At 44.0% G+C, this 20,771-nt stretch overlaps 1 protein-coding gene across 3 annotated transcripts; it reads left to right on the top strand.

Moving 5' to 3' along the window:
- Positions 1-1,713: 1,713 nt before the first annotated feature.
- coq8aa (coenzyme Q8A, genome duplicate a) lies at positions 1,714-19,130 on the top strand. 3 transcript variants are annotated; one of them, XM_017409198.3, is made up of 18 exons: positions 1,714-1,863; positions 1,986-2,193; positions 5,434-5,533; positions 6,939-7,021; positions 7,150-7,391; positions 7,485-7,677; positions 7,774-7,840; positions 10,612-10,686; positions 11,964-12,092; positions 13,644-13,729; positions 14,145-14,285; positions 14,635-14,716; positions 15,159-15,252; positions 15,329-15,470; positions 15,612-15,719; positions 15,815-15,880; positions 16,109-16,195; positions 16,283-19,130. In XM_017409198.3, exons 3-18 carry the CDS (start codon positions 5,440-5,442, stop codon positions 16,571-16,573), a joined length of 1,980 nt encoding a protein of 659 aa, XP_017264687.1. In that variant the 5' UTR covers positions 1,714-1,863; positions 1,986-2,193; positions 5,434-5,439; the 3' UTR covers positions 16,574-19,130. The 3 variants fall into 3 exon arrangements, with proteins under 3 accessions (XP_017264687.1, XP_017264686.1, XP_017264689.1); XM_017409197.3 differs by lacking the exon at positions 1,986-2,193 and having other exon boundaries at positions 1,717-1,863; XM_017409200.3 differs by lacking the exons at positions 1,714-1,863; positions 1,986-2,193 and adding an exon at positions 5,178-5,336.
- The last annotated feature ends 1,641 nt before the right edge of the window (positions 19,131-20,771 follow it).

Genomic DNA, 20,771 nt, shown 5'->3' with positions numbered 1-20,771 from the left:
CTGGAAAATAACATCTGATGGTGTTGTTCAGGTTTTCTTCACACGTTATTATTCGGTGCACCTGTCTGTGGCAAAGGAGACTTTTAAAAAGGTATTTCTCCTTTTTGTTTGTTTGCTTTTTTTACTTGGATCTATATTTTATTTTATAGGAGAAATTTTGTTTCAGAGTGAATTTCATTTGTTTGGGACAGAGGTTACCTGGTTACATAACAGCAGCTTCGGCTCAGCAGCGCCCCCTGCTGACACTTTATTCACCTTGTCACTTTCATTACAAACAAAAGGTAAACTTACTTCATATTCATGCACTTACAGGGTAATGACAGAGTACTTACAAGTTACTTAGGGGAGTACATACAGGGTATTTATGGGGTACTTACAGGATACTTAGGGGCGTACATACAGGGTATTTATGGGGTACTTAATGGGTAATGACAAGGTACTTATAAGGTACTTAGGGGAGTACATGCAGGGTATTTATGGGGTACTTACAGGGTAGTGACAGAGTACTTACAGGGTACTTCTGGAGTATATAAAGGGTACTTTTGGGGGTACATCCATGGTATTTACAAAGTGACATGCCAGGTATTTACACAAGTGCATACAAGATGAATACAGGTACTTATAGGAGTACGTACTTACAAGGATACTTACAAAGTACCTGTGGGCTGTTTTATGAAGTGACTCGTTACCCTGTGCTGTTCCCTGATATGGCTTTACACGCTTTAAAAAAAAAATCATTTCTGGTTTTAAAGGTTAGTTTCTGTCTTTGTTTGTTTTAGTTTTTTGAGAGAGAATTCACAAATGAAGATAATCACATTTAACTTTGAAATATATTTTCTTCTTAAAGCACTCAATTTTGACTCGTATGTTTGTTTATACAGCCAGAAACGGTAAGGAACATAATGTTTGTTTTCTCCGCCCTTATCTTTGCTCAGATAAGCTGCAGAAACAGGGCTGCACCGTCAGCTCTCCACCACCAGGTGGCAGCACAGACATGAAGCTCATGTCGGACATTGAAGGTACTTGTTATTCTGCTTCTCGTTGTTTTCTTTCCTTTTCTTTCATTTCCCCAGGTGCTGACACAGTGTTTTGTCCTCATGCGTCCTCTGAAGGTTTTTTTTTTATTTTTTTAAGGCCAGCAGACTTTTTTGTTTTTCCTGCTGCGTGGTTAAAAACAACCAGCTTGCTGATGTTGATGGGCAGTTTGTTTTTCTTGTGAAAAGGGAGGCAGGTCTCCTCAACAGCCAATCAGAGCAGAGCGAAGGCGTGCGCGAGGAAAGGAAAAAAACTGATGGGAATTCCAACTCATTTCAGAGATTCGAATCTTTTGGTTCAGTTCACAGAACGATTCTTCACTGAAAACTATTTTTAGCTATTGTTTAGGTCATGTTTTTGCATTTATTCCTTGCAACTTACATTGCCATATAAAGAAAAAAACAACCAATAAAATAGGAAACAATTTACTTTTTTTAGTCTCTCAGTAGGGAAACTTCGCAAGGTTGGAGCATTAAAGGGGACAGAACAGACACCCAAAAAAGTATAATAAAAACAGTTCAACAAACGTGCAAAAAATAAACATTTTACAAAAATATTTGTAGATGTCTGTGTCCTTCAGGGAACCGAAAACAAGAAGTCAACGGGGTGTGATTTTCGGTACAACACCGACTCCAGTAGTTCAGTGAACGAGCTGTCAAACCGAGCCAGCTCGGTCGAGACCGACACCTCACTAAAAAAAAATAGAAAAATATAAAGAAGAAGAAAAAAACAGACTGCCCTGCATAGATTAGTCTGTTTAGATGGCGAAGGGGGAAGTTTAATGACTCCGAAGCTAAAAAGTGAGGGGACGGGAAGCTGAAGTTCGAGGTAAGTGTTTTATTCATGTTCGTTAACCCCTGAGAGTCGGCGCGCGCCTTACAGGCTGCGTCAACCGACGGCTCTGCCTCCTCGCGCGACCAAGTTGGTAAATAGGGTTTGACCTCGTGCAGGCGAGCTGGATTAAACGCTGCAGCAGCGAGAGAAGAGCGAGGAGGACCGCCTGCAAACGGCCCCCAGCTACTGACAGTTCGGCCGCAGATCTTCTGGCTGCCTTGCGGCTGATTCGGGGTTCGTTTTCCAGCTCGACTCGGCCGCGGCGCCTCGACCTCTGAACGAGCCGTTGGAACCAGCGGAGAGAGCCCCGCGCGCGAGCTGCTGGTGAGCCGTTCGGGACGCGGTCACAGTAAAGCGAGCTTTGCGGCACTTTACGACACATTTTATCCGTTTACAGCCTTCTTCATCCGCGGCTGTAACCTCGACGGGGAGCCCGAGCGGTCAGCGCGCGGACGTCCCCTCACATATGGCGGCTGTGTTAGCTCCGAGCTGCGGGCTCTTGTTGGTTTTAATGACATTAAAGTATTTCTGCGCTAAACTTAGTGTAAAAAAAAGTGCGCAGAATGTTTAAAATGATCGCTTGAGTAAATATAGAGTAATAAAACATGTCATTTAACCTGCACAGTTTTATAAATTTGGATTTTTTTCTGTCTCAGGGCTGTTCAACTAGTGGCCTGGGGGCCACATATGGCCTGTAGTTGAGCTCAGTCCGGCCCACCTATGAGAGAATTATTGTAAAAACCTGAAATGACATATTTCCATCAGAGTGGTGATTCTGCTATATAGATGATCTATGGTAAGGCCTGCCAGTGAGCTCACCTGAAATAAAACTAGATTTTAAGTCTGAATTAAATGCATGTGATAACAATAAGCTGCTGGCTTTAAAGTAATTTAAGTAAAGTAAAGTAATTTAAGTGAATAGCCCCGTTTTTATGTATAGATTTATTTCCCACTGCCAGAGGTGTGCTCCTAAATGTCGTATTTAGTGGCATGTTTTTATTTTATAACATTTTAACTGGTTGCAATTCAGCTAAAAATGTTTTTAAATTATTCTGAGACAAGTTTCCTGTTTATGTCCAGTCAAGGTGGCTGAATACTAAAATTACATCAATTATTGTTGTTATAATGAGGGCGTGTTCCTCGTCTAAGGATAGGAAATGTACTCCTACAGCATGTCACAGTACTTGTTTCTTCCTCTGATTTGTTTGTAGTCATTTTAAGTTTGTTATTTCGTCCCATTTCCTGCTTTAGATTAGCTCACATATGACGATAGACTGACCGTCCTATGTGGTGGTCTGGCGGGAAATGTGGTCACGTCTCTCCAGTAAGTTGCGGAGATGACACTGCTGTGTCGGCTCGCCACCGCCGCACCGTAACTCCAAACCTTTTTCCACTTTTGGCTCAGGATCAGTCTTCAAAGGCGGTGGTGGTTTGCCGTCAGCGAGCGTGTACTTTCAGACAGTGACTAACAACGTACGGCTGTTTCCAAATCAGTGTGTGAGGCAGCCAGCAGCTGGGGGTTTAGTGTGTGTGTAGTTCATCATTGTGCATTAATAGAGTGTTTTCTTTTTCTCCTACTTGCAGAAAAACGTTTGTCTCCGTCTTCATATAGGCTTCAAGTCCAAAGAGATAAATAGAAAACTGGTAAATTCACTATATTTGGTAACAAACAGCCAAAAATGGACTTTTGTTTTTCTTTTTTTCTCTTTTTTTTAAACTGTTAATAAAGTGATTACACTTGGGATTAAATGTGCAAAATACTTATGATAAAATAAGGAATTATGTATTGTAGTTTTACATTTTGTGCAGGTAATATTTTACAATAAAACCTAATATTTTACACAAAAAGTAAGCCCATACAGTAGTTACTTGAGAGTTTTTGTAGGAGTACAGAGTGCATGTTTTTTTTAAGTCAGGAACTAATTATTTTATGTATTTTTTGCTTTCCTCTTTGTATATTCTGCCTTTTAAAACACACATTTCTCCTTCAACAAATTAAACCCCACAACTATAAGAGAAAACAACAACCATCACTGCTTCAGAGTGATCAAAGGTCCAACTAATAACGCGCTCATAGCCCGTCCAAATTCACCAGTTACAGTTTAATATGAAGATAAGATAAAAGATGCTGAGTTAATAATTTATTTGATGTGCTTTGGGACTGTAAATCATAAAGTACCCACTCTCCTTTGGTTTTCAGGCCAACGTGAGCAGAGCAGAGTTTATGGCAGGTCAAGTTATTATATATTCTATTAGGGAAGCCCCTTTAAGAGTAAATATTCATAATTTAATTTGGGTAAATGTAAAAAAAAAAAGGTGTTCCAGCCGTGGACCTCAGAAAAATGTCACTTTTCCAAGTCGCGTGCGTTGGGCTCCCAGCTTCAGAAATCAACAACCGTTCCTCCGATTTATAAATAACTTTTGGAGAGTATCCGAAATATAATTCTCACCAGAAGAAACTCACAGTTCAGTTATCTGCTGGGGTTGTGCACGAGATGCATAAAGAGCAAAAACTGCTTCCGGTTGATATGATTCACATTATTTTGCACTTATTGACACAACAAACCAAAGATCCTTCACTTTAATGAGACCAAAAAACCTCTGAAAAGTGATATTTATGGCATCTACTGAAGGCTCTGCTTTACATATTCATTCAATGTATGTTCAAGTTTACATATCCTAAACTTAGCTTTTAAATAGAACAAGTTGTAATGTTTTAGAAATTTCTTTTTATGTCAGCTGAGTTGTAAGAATGTCATTTTGACTCGAAGGTGGTTGCTTTTATTATATGGTACAACAGCCTGCCGTAGAAGGAAGGCTTGAAGGAGGAAGATGACCTATTTACTGAATCGGCCCGAGTGTGTGAAGTGTTTACACACACACTCGCACACTGCTGAGACTCTGCATCGTCACACCCACCGCCGTCAGCAGGAATGCTGTTTAGATAAGACTCAGAAATATCAGCTCTTTGTTTGTTTTGCCCCGAACTAACCTCATGTCATCCCGTTTATGGCTGGCTCATCGTTTAATAGAAAGCAAACGCTCCCGTCAGTCGTACGAAAGGGGAAAAAAACGGGGTGAGGGGTGGAGCGAAACGCGGCGGCAGACCTTGAACATGAGCCGAACGCGTGCACCAGTGGCGGCTGAAATAGCCGGAGCGTTTTCTGCTGCACTGCTCCCATTTCATTTCCAGGGAGGCTTCCAGATCCAGTCTGTGACCCCCTTATTCGAACGGCTTACGTGAACGGGGTTCGTCTTTCCCTCTCTCTGTGTGTGCGCGCGCCCACGCCTGGACAGAACGCACCAGAGGTCATCGGTATTTATAGGCACAGATTTAAAGTCGGGACAGCTGTGCGTTGTTTGTGTGCTTCAAGTTTAATTTCTCTCTCGTTTCGTTTGTCTTTTCTCATCGTTTGGCGGCTCATTGTGACACATTTAACATGTCTGGATGACTTGTCTGTCGGCGGGTTGGTTTCGAGCTGGCGCCGTTCGTTTCAAGTGCGTACAAAGTCGCTCGGCGGCGATGTTTACCCTGAATTTCTCTATTGTCTGTCTTGCGTTCAGCCCATCATGGCGAGCGACATGATCCTGCTGATGAGAGGCTTGGTGAAGCTGAGCCAGGCCGTCGTGGAGGCTCAGAGCAACGCCTTGCGCAACGGGACAGGCAAGTACACGATAACAACTTTCCTTCCACTTATCCAAACAACATAAAGACTGTTAATAGGTTTTCTGCAACTCATAAAGTTTCACCTCAATCAAAGCGCTGCGATAACTCCGGTTGCCAATCGAACTTTGAAAACATGGGATTGTCCCTTTAAATAAAACAGAACCCTCCTGCTGTCCTTGGGTCAAAAATGTCCCCCTGAGGTCTCAGTCTTAAAACTGAGGCCTCAGGGGGTCATTTTGACCCAAGGACAGCAGGAAGGGGAAAAATATGTTCCCTATTAAACTGATACGGAGCGCGCTTTATCGTGTGTTTTTAAGATTCTTTGCAAACTACTTTTAGATTAAAATATGTTGCAAGACTATTAGAGTTTAGTTATGATACAAAATGATGATCCTATAAGACAAAAGTGAGGACTTTTACTTTCAGTGCTTGTTGTTTCTGAGGTTCTTTTACTTTTTTAACAGTTTATTGCAGAAACAAACTAGGAATGATTTGTTTTTCATCCATTTATTTGACTTTTAGTGTCACTTGCAGCTGGTGTGTAATTACCAGTGGTCACTGTGCGAGAAGCGGGGGACACCCTGGACAGGTCCTCTGTCCGTCACAAGGACTAGAGACAAACAAGTCCGACATCCATTCGATTTCGAGTCGCCACTTAACATTACATGCTTGTTTTTGGGGAGTTCCTGGAGAAAACCCCACACAGGGAGAACACGTAAACAAGCTGGACTCTTCTCGCTGCTCATGTTTAAACTCGTCATGGCATTTTTTTATTTTAACAGTTTATTAGTCATAGGGCAAATATCCAGCAGTGTCCTCACCCTGTGGGTTCTATAAGTTGATGCTAACGTGCTAACGCTGTGACATTTGTGTGAAGCTACGTCGTCTAAAAGGAGAAATTATATCAAACGGTTTTCTGCCGAAAACATTTCATACTGCAACTTTTCATTATTCTGGTTCTGCAATCAACCGTGAGCTGAACGTCGTTCTTGATTTTAATACACTTGTGTGCAGCTAATTAGCAACCGAGGCTAGCGAACTTTAGCAATATGGTTGTGCGACGTAGTCAAGAGTGTCCGATTTGTTCAGGAGATTGCTTCCCTGATGAGTGGAAACTCGACTTTTGTGTTGCGCTCGTTAACACGTTGTTGTTGACTCATAAAATATGCAGCGTGTGAGCTCAGCTTTCAAGGCCAACGCTTCAAACATCCTGTTACTCAGTGGACGACTCTCGCTCAGTCCAAATGTCCCTCAGAGAATTTTCCCTCCAGGAGCTGAAGCAAAAAGACAAACCGGTTTTTAATGAGGCCTTTTTGGCTCATAATGAAAGACAATAAATTACACTGAATACCAGATTATAGCACTTTTAATAAATGAGTTAAATGTGGTGTTTGTTACCCAGGAGCTGCAGGAGTCGGCGCTGCTGTCGAAAGTGTCCAAACAGCTGCAGAACAAGGCCTGTCTGCAGCCATGACGAAAATACAGGTGGACCCTTTTTTTTTTTTCTGTAGCGTTTCAAACTGCTGATTGTCCTGACTGAGCTGTGGTTCATACAGCATTTTGTGTCTGTTTAATAAAAGCGCCTGTCTAAGTCCATTTATCTGCCTCCTTAGGAGCTGTCTGGACAAGAGCAAACCGCCTCACCAGAGTCGGAGTTTGACTTCCCTCAGGACGAAGCGCCGTTCGCCGAGCCAGAGTTGGGGGGAGAAGACTTTGCGACGGATCACTCAGGAAGCGGCACTGACGCCCCGGCGGAGACAAACCACGTCGGCGGAAAACAGTCGGAGTTCGAGGGATATAAAGATCCGAGTAAACAGTTTAGCGGCCACTCCAGGTCGTATCACCAAGACGCCAGGTATAAACGGAGTCTAAATGAGTCCCGGCCCGCGGTCATTTAATGCTATTTGTGTGTGGTTAAGATAAGCCCCGTGCGCTTTGCGTTTGGCAGGCTTTTTCTTGGACGTCACCTCTACAGCCCCAGCCTGGGCCGACACGTGTTGCAGGAGGTGAACGGTCAGCACCCAGTGAGTCGCTTCAGGAGCTACCATCAGGACCAGTCCTCGGTGGGGGGCCTGACAGCCGAGGACATCGAGAAAACCAGACAGAGCAAGAGGGAGGACATGAAGCCACACAAACAGATGGTAAATCCCGCTCCCAGGCAAACGTTGACACTCCCCTTACGGCGAGACGTTTTGACCTCAAGGTGTCGCCACTTTGTTTGTTTTTCCCCCCCTCAGCTGAGCGAAAGAGCCAGAGAGAGGAAGGTGCCCGTGACTCGGCTCAGCAGGCTGGCTAACTTTGGAGGTACAGGAACACGACTCTTGTTACCGTGTCTGAGTCTCGGGTGATTCATCGGCCGTTTCTCTGACTAAACCTGAAGTCACGTTTGTGTGTGCAGGTCTGCATGTACGCCGGCGGCAAAGTTAGCAAACGTGCCGCTGTAACAGTAATCTGATACATGATCTAAACAACATCTCTTGTGAATAGAGACAACATTAGTTATAATGCATATGACTTTAGCTGCAGCTCCTGTGCTGTAAAGATGTCGATTAGACTCTGAGTCCCCCACAGCGGCAGCTTTGCACTTCATCGCTGTAGCTCCCAAGCAGAGCAGCTGAGTGACGTTTAATGATGTGGAGATCCTGTTTTGAACAGACCGTCAGAGTGCTCTTATCACCCAGGCTCACCTGAGTCCCGCCTCGTCTAAAGCAGGGACAAACACTTAAAGGCTTAATCCGCTGCTGGTTAACCCACCGTGAAGAAGGCTGCCTGATAATAGTTTAATTAGTTTACTGTACCCTCCACTCATTACTCACAAACAAAATAGCAAAACAAAGCAACTTGATAAAGGAAAGACATGACAAGTGAGAGAAATATAATCTCTGGGGATTCAGTTTGTGACACATCAGGCGACTGGGGGAGTCGTTTGTCTCCAACCTGATGACCTTCGATCCTCATTTCTGAATGTTTTTCAATATAACACCGCTGATCATTGACCGACAGCGACATTAGGTAACTGCTTGCCTGACAGGCTGTAATTTGGGGCATTTAAAAGCTTCAGAGCACACTGCGCTCTTACCTGTTAACCACTGCCAGCCAATGTGGCGGGGAGGTTGTTTTGCCTGAAAGGAGGCGGGGTCATCTCAGAGAAGCCAAGTCGCTCTGCTTTCAAGAATCACAAACCCCTTTGGCTTGCAGAATTAGCGTAGCTTCACGTCTGCCACCTGCGCTCCATCGAAGACCCGTGGTGAATGAACGACTCGAGTTGACAAAACATTTGTCAAATTCACGTCGGTGCAAATATTTAACGACGCAAGAAACAGCAGATGCTCTTTGAGCTGTAGTAATTAGGACTGTGTGGGGAAAATAAAATAAAATGGTATCAAGCTCAATCATTACATGAGTGGGTTGGTGTCTAACCTTGTAATCTTTCATGATGTTTCGTAAATAAATTACCTTCTGAACGCCAAGACGGCCTCTCTGAACACGCTGTGGTCATGTAAGTTTAACAGAACAACAATAGTCTTGTTATTCAGTGGGATTTCTGTCAAACAGAGAGGAAAATAGTATTTGTTGCCTCAGTTTTATCACTTTGTTCTCATGATCTCTGACACTGGAGCTCAGGCTGAACTTTGTCTCCCCCTCCGGTCCTGGTTGAACTGGTTCTGGAACGTGTTTATGACAGACGGTAACAACCGTGACGCATCTCCATGTCCGAGAATGTCACGATCACAGACCAAGTGCGGGACGACTTGAGCGCCAAGTCCAGCTGCCCACCCAGAATCACTTCCCAGCCAGGATGGCGTTGAGCAATAGGGTGGCTGCGCGTTGCTTTATTTAGGCCCGACTTCCTGTAAAAACACAGAGCATCCTGTGAAAATACCAGATTCAGTCATCTCTAAGACAGCGAGCTGAGACCCTCGCTCTGGCATGTCTGACAACACGAGTTTCATTTCACTGAGCAGAAAGAAAAATGGAAGGATTAAAAGACGGAGCTCAGAAATTTAGGAAAAGCCAAACTTACTTTTGCAAATCCTGCTAAGTACAGAGTAAATGCATTGAATTTTGTTTCAGACGAAAAATAGTTTTAATCTCCCAAGTTTTTTGTGCTTAGCCTTCTGCGAAGCTTTTATCCACACAGGCACAGCCAAACGCTCACGTCTGCTCCTGAAGTCATAACCTGTAGCTTCATTTCGGACATGCGACGGCGTGAAGCTGAGCCGGAGCTGGAAGCGCGAGGGAGGAAAACCAAAAACGAACCTCGAGCAGCGTCACATAAATCCAGGATTTAGCCACAACTGGTTCCAAACGCCAGGGATTACCAGGAGCTGCAGCTGAGGTGCAGCAGGTCCATCTGAGGTGGTTCGACTGGTATTAGGTTTTGGGTGGAAAGACTCGTGAACTGTAATGGTTGGACTTGAAAAAACACACGTGGTGCAAAGCTGCCTTCAGGCTGCAGCGCCCGGCTTCACTGCCTCCTGCCTCCGTTTTTATACCTCCCCTGAAAGCGGCGTCACGTTATTTCTAACAAAGAAATGCTAAGTTAGCCATCATCCATGACGGCGCGGCGCGTCTTCGTTCCTCCGTCCACCGCTGCCCGCCAGCCTCGGAGCCTCAGAGGCCGCCGACTAACGGGGTTATGCAACGCAAGGGTTACGCAAGGTCGAGGTTCTCCGTAGAGGAACTTACTCACAAACAGTCCCTCTGTTTTTGTTCTCATTATCTGCAGATATAATCCTCGAGATTAAACCCGTTAGTTGTAGATGGGAGTTTTAGTTGATTAAATAGTTGATCTGCTGTTTTGTTCCACACGAATTCGACTTTTATCTTTAAGGACGTTAAAACAAACTTAGCAGATGACATCATATCAGCGTATTTATACACAAATATCTCCAGGTGATGGTGAAATAATCTGCCAGGGTTAAGATGGAGACAGCATTAAGGTCACTGCGTGCCTATTTATTAGTTTATTAACTGAAAGGATGTTTCTAGTTTTACAGAAGCTATGAATGTGTTTCCCTGTGTGATGACTGCACTAAACTAGTCTGTAATGGGTGTGTTTGTGTCCGATTTAGGGCTAGCTGTAGGTTTGGGGATCGGAGCGCTTGCAGAAGTCGCCAAGAAGACCATCGGACTCAACGGGGCTGCAGGTAAACACACAAACACACACCTGAGTCACGTGATCAGCCTTCTTAAATCACTGCTGTAAGAATTACTTTTCTGATAAAGAAAATAAGTCCTAAACTGTGAACTTGTGCCCGTTAGTGTTTTGTTTTGGTTCAGTGTAGGAGCATTTAATAACTTCCTGTACGCTTCTTTTTTGAGGAACCTCCCGCTCTGCTGGCTCTGTTTTTTCATGTGTGTTACGACATGTCTCTCACACACACACACACACACATCCTTTGCCCTAACCCTCTTCAGCCAAACTGCCCTCTAAACAGAAGCGCCACTCCTTTGCTCCGATAGCCCGCTAATCCTAAAGCACGGGCTAATCCGAGACGCAGTGCCGAGGCGTAAACCCGTCTCATTCGTGCGTCTGTTGGTTGGTGTTTATCTTCACTCGGGCTCTAATCCCAGCGAGAAGACTCTGAACACACTCATGAGCTCGAAGGCCGGCTTCAGACGAACTGAAACACACACTATCTGAAGGCCCACTGACACAAATACACACAGACACACACCCTGAAGGCTCTGATTGGCTCTTCGGACAGTCCGAGGTGAAGAAGGAGGAGGTTTGATCAATTTACCATCGTATTGTGGTACGGCCCTGTCCTTCTGCCTGTGGACAGTTTCCTGTCCGAGCTCCAGCTCTGCAACCGTGTAACGTCATGGTTCGAGGGTGATCCCTATTGATTTCAAGGTCACGGGATCAAAGAGCAAGGTTACAGGTGACCACTCTGTGAAAACCCCGTCAGTGCTCCAACTCTAATCGTGTATGGTAATGATGTCACACTGCACAGCTGGGCATCTCATGGGTTGGAGATGATTCCCATTGATTTCAATGTCACAGGGTCAAAGGTCATAGTCACAGGTGCACCTTTGTGAAAACAGTGTCTGTCCAACTCTAGGCGCATACATTCAGGATCGTTGTGTGAGGGGAATTCACGCTTTACAGATGCGTACGCTTATTTGTTTGTTTGTTTTGACAGTAACAAAAAACTACTTTTAATTTTTTTTTTTCAAAACTTCACCAGATTCTTTGTTTTCTCTGCATCACTACAAATCTACAAATAATACAAATAATAATATTAGACAGAACAAATAAAACAACTACAGATTACTACAACGTCCCTGCTTCATGAGACAGACAGTTTGATCGTTTTAGGTCCAGCCTGTCCTTCTGGACAACGAGACGAGTAACAAACTGCCTTTTCTATCTGACCTAAAACCCAATAATTTATTTGTTTATTTTTTGGTGCTTCTTCAGGTGAAAATAGGAAAGCGGTTCTGGACTCGAGCCCCTTCCTGTCCGAGGCCAACGCAGAGCGCATCGTCAGTACTCTGTGCAAAGTCCGAGGAGCGGCGCTGAAACTGGGGCAGATGCTCAGCATTCAGGGTGAGTGATGAGCGCGCTCCTCCATGTTGGCGTTCGAGGGTTTTTTGTTTTTTTTTTGGTATAAAGCTTTTTTGTAAACAAGCTGTCCTGAAGTTGGACTGATGGTAGCTGTTAGAGACAGACGGTCACAGTTGTTGCACCGACATTCACCTGTTGGTCGGTGCTGGTTTACACACTCAGAGTATCTGTGACGGATGACTCTCAGCTACTACCACGTGAAATTTTAGCTCGATATCTGTAAAACTGATAGCGTTAAAGCCATTTTTGGGTTTTTGAATGTGGATTAGCTGCGGCAGCCATCTTGAATTGGACTGACTTGAAAAGTTAATCAGTTGTCGATATTCATTCAGTGATTTCTTCTTGAAAGTTTAAAAGAGATCTGTCCAGCGGTTCATGAGATATTTTGCTAACAGACAAATGCAGTTGGCTCCAAAGGTTAATGCTGACTTTTTCATGCAATGAGTAGCACCTGGAGTACGTTTACCGAATGACTATCAGCTACAACTGAAACAAATTTTAGCAAAATATCTGTAAATCCGACTGAATTATATCAATTTTTGTGTTTTCCAAGATCAGCTGGCTGTGGCAGCCATCTTGAATTGGGTTCGCTCCAAACATTAATCAGTTGAAGGTGTACATCCAGTGATTATTTCCTGAAGGTTTAATTAAAGTCCTTCCAGTGGTTCACGAGATATTTTGCTAACAGACAGATGTTATTGCCCTCCTTCACCTTTCCGCGGTGGGCGATTAATAAAAGGCGATTCGCTGGCAGCGGTAAACATCCAGGCAGCGAGGTTGTGACCCCAGATCGGGTGGCAGCGGTAAACACATCATCGCATTTTTGTTTATCACCATTGCCCCTCGGCTCGACCTTGTTTTCCTCCAGTGCTCATGTTTCTTACCCTAAACATGTCGCTGTAAAGCCACGCAAGAAGTGGGGGGAAAAAAGCGAACAAAGTAGTGGGAAAGAAGAGGACACGGAGTCCGTCCCGTTTCCAGTCAGGGTTTAGCGCCGGCGTAGACCGGTGATCCACGTGTGAACGCTCGCCATCAGAACTGGGACGGCTATTTATAAAGTGGTGACAGGCAAGTTTCACGAGTAAAGATGAGCCCTGCAGCTTTCTAGAGCGAGACGTAAGCAAACCCACAGCTTTTCTCTTTTTTTTTTCTCTCTCACACCCTGTAAATAGCAGAGCTGATCTCAGTGCAACACAGAGAATAAAAATCTCTGCAGGAGTTATCGCCCCCTGCTGGCGGTTATCTGTCACAGCAGGAATGGCCTTTAGCACACATCCAGAGCGTTGTTAACCCCGACAGCTGCTAATAAAGGTTTTATTAATAATTGTTTACATCATTCACAATGTCAGCCAAAACCAGTCTTAGCAGCTGCCAAGTAGAGTTGTTTTGTGTTTCTATTAGAGTCATTTTACAGTTTTATTTTTTCATTTCAGTGATGATGGTTCTCTGTAACACTGTATTTGAGTCAGGTTTGTTGGACGTTTTTTGTTCAGCCATGGTTCTGACGGGTTTTCCCGTCCGTGTGCGTTTCAGACGATGCGTTCATCAACCCGCAGCTCGCCAAGATCTTCGAGCGAGTCAGGCAGAGTGCCGACTTCATGCCCATCAAGCAGATGACGGTAAGACTCCTTTGTTTTTACGTAGACCTGAAATAACAAGAATCATTCAACGGCGTCCCAGTCGGAGCTCCAATACTGCCAATACGGGACGAGGCTCCTGAGAACACAGGAGCGTCCAGACTCTGGTTTTATGTCGACCATGAAGTAGCTAATTAACTTCCAGCTCTGCAGCGTTAGTCGCATCGCAGATAATTTACAACTGTTTGGACTCAGCCGTGATGCGTTCAGGGTCATTAAAGCACAAATACTGCATTAAATCTTCATTTGGTACTATATGCTTATTTCAGCCTTTTATGTTATTATATAAAATTTTCTTACTTTAGGTGCCCTAGTACTACTTTTAAATTGCTGCAATTATAAGGATTTATAGAAAACAGTCCTCTTTTTTCCCCCTCTTCCTTCTCTCCGTGTGCAGAAAGCTTTGAACAAAGACTTGGGCCCCAACTGGAGGGACAAGCTGGACTCATTCGAGGAGCGTCCGTTTGCGGCAGCGTCCATCGGCCAAGTCCACCTGGCCAGGATGAAGGACGGCAGGGAGGTGGCCATGAAAATACAGGTCGGGGGGAGTGTGTGTGTGTGTACGCACAGTGCATTCATGTTATCATGACAAACACTGTTACATGAAAGAGGAAAGATCGCTTTATTTACTGACCAGATTTAAAAATAAGGGAAATGGATACATCTGAGCTAAAGGGTTCTGTTTGTTCCTTTCCTTTTTAAATGATCTAATTGTCGTACTAATATTTATTTTTAAAGTCTTACTAAATGACAGAGAGCACGCCAGTCATGATGGTGTTGGCCTGCAGATAACACGAGCCGTTTGAAAGGCTGCCATCATTTATTTGCAGTATTATAAAGGGATAAAATTGAAAGCATCACGTGAGGTTTTTTTTTCCTGTCTTCAGTACCCCGGCGTGGCTCAGAGCATCAACAGCGACGTCAACAACTTGATGGCGGTGCTGAACATGAGCAACGCCCTGCCTGAAGGTGAGCCTTCGGCCACATGGCTCCTACACAAACAAACTGTCCATCTCGCACTCCCTGTGTGACTTCTTTTAGCTCCGTCCCTGCTGTGTTGGCTGCGTTGGTTCTCTTTTGGTGCCATCTAGTGTTAAAGAGCAGAACTGCAGCTATGCCATGTTGACAGTCAGTGTGATAAAAGTAATCTGGCATTTATACAAACAGAACACCACTCAGCTGCTTTACTTTACTTAAATTTTCTCCTTTTTAGCTTCTCTCTGCTTTTCTTCATCAGGCAGTAACTAATTACGTCATATTCTTGTATAAAAGGACAGATTTTCAGCTCGTGAGTGCAGCTGCTGAGTCAGCTTTTAGAAGTTCGAGTTATTTATGTTTGATCTTTCCTACAGGTTTTTTTATTTACAGTTGATAAAATGTGTCGTGCTTTCCCTTTTTCCTTCCTCTGCAGGTCTTTTCCCGGATCATCTGATCGACGTAATGAGGAAAGAGCTGGCTCTGGAGTGCGACTACATCCGAGAAGCCCAGTGTGCCAAGAAGTTCAGGTATGTTTTTTAAAAAAAGAAGAAGAGGTTTGTTCTGCTCCATCACCACTCATGAATCTGTTTCCGCCTGCCTCAGGGAGCTGCTGAAGGACGACCCGTTCTTCTACGTGCCAGAGGTGATCGAGGAGCTGACCGGCAGCCATGTTCTCACCACCGAACTCGTTCCTGGATTTCCTCTGGACAAGGCTGAGAACCTGTCGCAGGAGCTGAAGGACGAGGTTCGCCTCGATACGTTTCTTCCTCGACCTTAGTCTGGTCGACCCGCCTTCAATGACCAAGACCAAAAATAGCACAATACAAAGATAGATCTATATTAAATGATGGTTTTTTTTCTTTTCTTTTTCTTTATTTTTTCTCAGATCTGCAAGAACATCTTGTTGTTGTGCCTCAGAGAGCTGTTTGAGTTCAGGTACATGCAGACGGATCCAAACTGGTCCAACTTCTTCTACAACCCGCAGACACACAAGGTGAGTTCCTCTACATCTTTATTCATCTAATCACCATGTCTGAGGAGCTGCTGCTGGAAAAAAACATGCATAATAATGGGATTCTGGCCCTCTAGGTGGCGCTGTTGGACTTTGGCGCCACAAGAGGATTTGATCAGAGTTTCACCGATGTCTACGTCGAGGTAGGGTCTCTCAGACAGCAGAGCAGGCTCAGGCTCATCTTTTTCATCATTCCGTGAGGATTTATTGCTCAGAAACAGGAAGCTACTGTCCAGCAACGCTTGCTGTGTCGGACCATAACATGAACACCTGGCTCCTTGACATGAGCGTCAAACCTCCTGATTGGTCCCTGCAAACTGAACCCTGGGTAAGGAGGTAAAAGAAGTGAAACCTGTAACGTGTGTTTGCAGATAATCCGGTCAGCTGCTGAGGGCAACAGGGAGGGAGTCCTGAAGAAGTCCATCGAGATGAAGTTCCTCTCAGGGTATGAGTCCAAGGTATGGATCTTTTTCTGGATAAAGACGGTTTTCTATCTCTCGGAATCTGGTTATCATGGCTGCTGCCGTGTTCCCGCCCCTTTCCAGGCGATGGTGAACGCCCACGTGGACGCGGTGATGATCCTCGGCGAGGCCTTCGCGTCCACGGAGACCTTCGACTTCAGCTCTCAGTCCACCACCGAGCGGATCCACAACCTGATCCCGGTGATGCTCAAACACCGGCTCACCCCGCCCCCGGAGGAGACGTACTCGCTGCACCGCAAGATGGGCGGCTCGTTCCTCATCTGCTCCCGGCTGGGCGCCAAGCTGCGCTGCAAGGATATGTTCCAGCGGGCGTATCAGAAGTACTGGGAGGGCCGCACCCCACCCCTTTACTGAGGCGGTTTGACGGGCTTGTCCTGGGGCCAACAGCAAAGTGCTGACTGATGGAGGGGGGGGGAGGAGACTGTGATACCTGCCGGACAACCCAACAGCAAAGACTTAAAAAGCCATTCTGCATATCCGAAGGAACGTTGAAATGTTTGATATTAGGGGAGGAACGTGGTGTCTGCAGATTTGTAGCTCCAGGTGTCTGAACGGCCCCGAGCGGAGAACACGAACGTGACAAGGTTGGAATTTTCTCTCTTCTCCTGGTAGCGTCAACATAACTCTCGGCTTTTCTTTCGTGTTGTTTTTTTTTTTTTTTGTATTGCTGTGTTTTCCTGAACTTTTTTAGATAACAAGGTCCAGTTTTCTATTTACCACAAGCTTCAGTTTTGGTAAGTATGCAACACTGATTGTAACACGAGACCCGAACTCGAACTACCAAAAACCAAAAGTCCCAGCCTGAGGAAGTTGGTGGACTTTGAGGACTTCTCCGAGTCTCCGTTTTTTGACCAACGTGTCCGCGCTTCGAATAAGTCCGCCGCTTTTAAGGACGCTTGATTCAAACTGTCTGCATATGAATAATAAAGTTGCTTAGTGGCGGGTTTAGTGTTGAAGTTGTTGCCACGTGCTTTGGTTTCCTGACTAACAGGTGTTCGTCGGTCTCTGCGCACAAGCTCGGACTTAGTTTGTGTATTTATAGCACACACAGAAACTTCAGAACCAGCCTCGCCGTCCATCATACAACCGATTAGCGCTCTTTATCGCACTTACCTGCTGCTCACACCTTTTAGCTTCTTAGCGTTTTTGTGGCGTACTGTTGATTCAGAGGTTCAATCCGTTTTTAATGGCATTCAGCATCTGTATGTGTTTTCGAGGTTGACCGATTGATTTTTTTGACAGCCGATTCCGGTGCCGATTTCTTTAAATCAGGACAGCTTGTAGCCAATTTATGCTACCAATTTTTGTTTGTTTTTAGCCCGTTTATTTTTTTAATATACGTTACAATATAAGCTACGAAATCTTTAATTAAAAGGGAGGGGAAAAGTAAAACAACCTGCATAATTTAATCAGATGTTTCCAGAAAAGTAGTCAGAAAAACAACAACCTGCTGCTCACATCTGTAATGTTTAAAAAAAACAAACTACACTTTCAATCTGCTCGATTTTATCGGGACAGTTATTGTGTGGAGGAGAGTATCTCACTGGGCTGCGACTGACGGAAAATTGGAAAATTTTTAGTTTCAGTTCTGAGTGTTTGTGACCAGCGAGTTACATGTTGTAAAGTCAGTATTTTATTATTTTTATTATTTACAGTCTGTTAATGTGCACAACTTGCAAAATTGTATCCTAGGCCATGCACATTACTCATGTTTAGGATTTAATCTGCCGGAGTACGCTTTTGAAACGTAGACGGGCAGATTTGGGCCGGCTCTTAGATGTCGTTTGCGTGGATTTGTCGGCCCGTTGAGCGCCCGCTCACATGTTTAAACACAGCTGTAGTATTGAGAATTTCTGGAAACGAAACTGAGACAAGTTAGACCCACATGACAACTCTATTTTGAGAGAAAATTTATATATTTTTTTTTATTTACATGTTAAAAATTCAAGCAACTAAACAAAGAAATCGAGAACCCCTCCTTGACCTTTTGGAGCCTCCCTCGATAACGCTGCACGCCAGCTAGTCTCCATCAGCTGCAGCCCAGTCGAATACAGACCATTAACACGTTTAATTAGTAATCAATAATAGTAAATTCATAATAATATTCTGTCAGCTTTGTTTGGGGCTGTGCTGCCCACTGATATCCCTGTTTTTACCTGGATAAAAACGCTAAGATCAATCCGAATGATTTACAAACAGGCAAAAATCGGCCTGATTTATCGTCCATCTGATGAACCGGTTCACCTCTAACGTTTTTTAAAACACCTTTTAGTTTAAAGCGTGAATTTACTCAGTGTCACCTTTTTATTTTAGCTGTGTATTTTTGGGCTTTTCATGATTTGTGCGAGTTTTGTTTTTTTCTACGTGAGACGCGTTAATCATTAAATTCCAGCTGATTACAAACAGTAGCGTTTTGCTCTCAAGTTTGTTTTTTGTTTGTTTGTTGATTTTCTTTAATTTGTCAAACATGTACAGAAGTGGATCAAGACAGATCCACGTTGCTGCTTTTTCAGTCCAGTCCATCTTCTGTGTTTGGCCATGAATTGAATGTTGGGGGGGGGGTACAGATGACGCACAAGATCGGCTCATGGGCCGGTCGCCTCGCCGCCGCCACGAGTCAGTGACGTTTCCACGCCTCCTCAGGTGGAAACAAAAAACAAAACAAAACAAAAAAAAATCTTTGGCCACCCGGCTGGTGTGTGTGACTCAATGTTCTTGATGTTGTGATGTGTAAATGCAAATATATGGTGGGGGGGTAAACACATTTAACGTGCCTGTAATTTTACGCAAAAAGCTTTTATCTAGAGATATCAATCTGCCCACCCAATGTTTGTTTTCCATTTTATAATCAGATGTTCCTAACTGGAAGTTAGAGCGGTATATTGTATAAATGTTTTATCTCCTCTTGTCACTGTGTGGTTTTCTTTGGTCTAAATGCTCTCAGTCCCGTATGCAGAGATTTCAGGTAAACGTTTTTAACTTCAACCTATTAAAAGCAATGGAAAACAGCTCTTTGTCATCAAAATTGATTTAAAACCCGAAAGCCTCCATTCGGCTAACCGTTAGCCTAGCCCAGACGAGGACTTCTGCCCTTTTTCTTGTGTGCTCTGTGACCGACGTCACATTGATAACAAGGTACTACTGAAGAACTATTAGAACATCACTTGCCTGTCATTTTTCATGTCCGTACAAGCGTTTAATTCCACCTAAGTTCACAAAGACCACAAAACCTGAAAGATGTGCTTCGGTAAAGTCCACCAGAACTGCAGTTCACGTGAACGAACAGCATGTGGCGCTGTGATTCTACAGAAAGGAGTCCAGGATGTTCGACAGAGGGCTGAATTACTGACAACACAATCATTAGAGAACAGAATATAATTATCAGCCTTCGAGCCGAAGAGCTCATTATTTGGAGCACAGCTGGCTGTTTGGCTCTTCATTTTGGTAAATGTAATTTCCGCTTTATTAAACACGATCCTATCAGCAGAGGTGGGAAAGAATTACACAGGCGATCGAATTAGGTGCACAAACTTTCATATGAAAATACTTCAGCTGTTAGAAACGCTAACAACGAGTTCAGAAATAAGATAAAAAGAAGACAACTAAAAGTAAGCATCTAAAGGTGCGAATGAAAAAACTTATCAGGGTATAACAAATGTTTTTAGTTAAAAAAAAATTTTTTTAATTGCAACATGGATCATAAATATGCTGGTAAATTCCTTAAAGAATATCATGAATTCATTACAGGTGCTCCGTGTAATCCTGAGCACAAATGGTGCAGTTTGAGTTCACTCCAGTAGTTCTGCAGACATGTTGTTCTGAAATGCAGGTACGCACTCAATGTCAACAAAGGCACTTTTGTCCACGTTCTTTACTCAAATCTGAACGTTAATTTGTGCCGAAAGATCAACGTCATCTCTGTGGACGTTGCCGTTGTTGATCCGTTTTCAGTCATTTCCAGAGTTTCCGTAGATAAACACACGTAGTTGGCAGCTTGCAAGTTTTAAATTTAAGGACACTTTTATTGTTGAGACGAGAAAATTATTTTATTTTTTTTACTGGTTTTCATGACATTTATGAATGTTGGAGGACATAATAAAATTTTGCATTTAAAGATACACTTTAAAAGTACTCACTGCAAAGTATGGAAGGCGATAAGGGCCATAGTGACACAATTAATGTTTTTTTTGTTTGTTTTTTTTTTCACCGTGGCCCTCTTCACCTTCCGTACATCGCAGTGAGTAGCTTTAAAGTGCTTCTTTAAATGCACAAAAGTATGACTTTACTGAAAGTAATGTGCTCCAATTTAAACGAACCTTCACTCCTGTATGTACGGAAACACAGAAGTGTCAATTTTCAAAAGCAAACTTTCCTCCGTTTCCCCCTAAAACGATGACCTCGTCCCTCAGCCTGAACGCATCCAAGCCGCCGCGGGTTGGACTCTGCTTCCCGTCACGACGAAGAGTCCCGATAAGGCGGCTGGTGTTTACACGACGGAGAGGACGGTGGATGTCTGTCTGCAGCAACAAATCCTTATTTGGCGAGAGGGAAG

The sequence above is a fragment of the Kryptolebias marmoratus genome, linkage group LG19 (assembly GCF_001649575.2).
Source record: "Kryptolebias marmoratus isolate JLee-2015 linkage group LG19, ASM164957v2, whole genome shotgun sequence".
NCBI classification, from domain to species: domain Eukaryota; kingdom Metazoa; phylum Chordata; class Actinopteri; order Cyprinodontiformes; family Rivulidae; genus Kryptolebias; species Kryptolebias marmoratus.
This window is presented reverse-complemented; position numbering and strand designations above follow the sequence as displayed.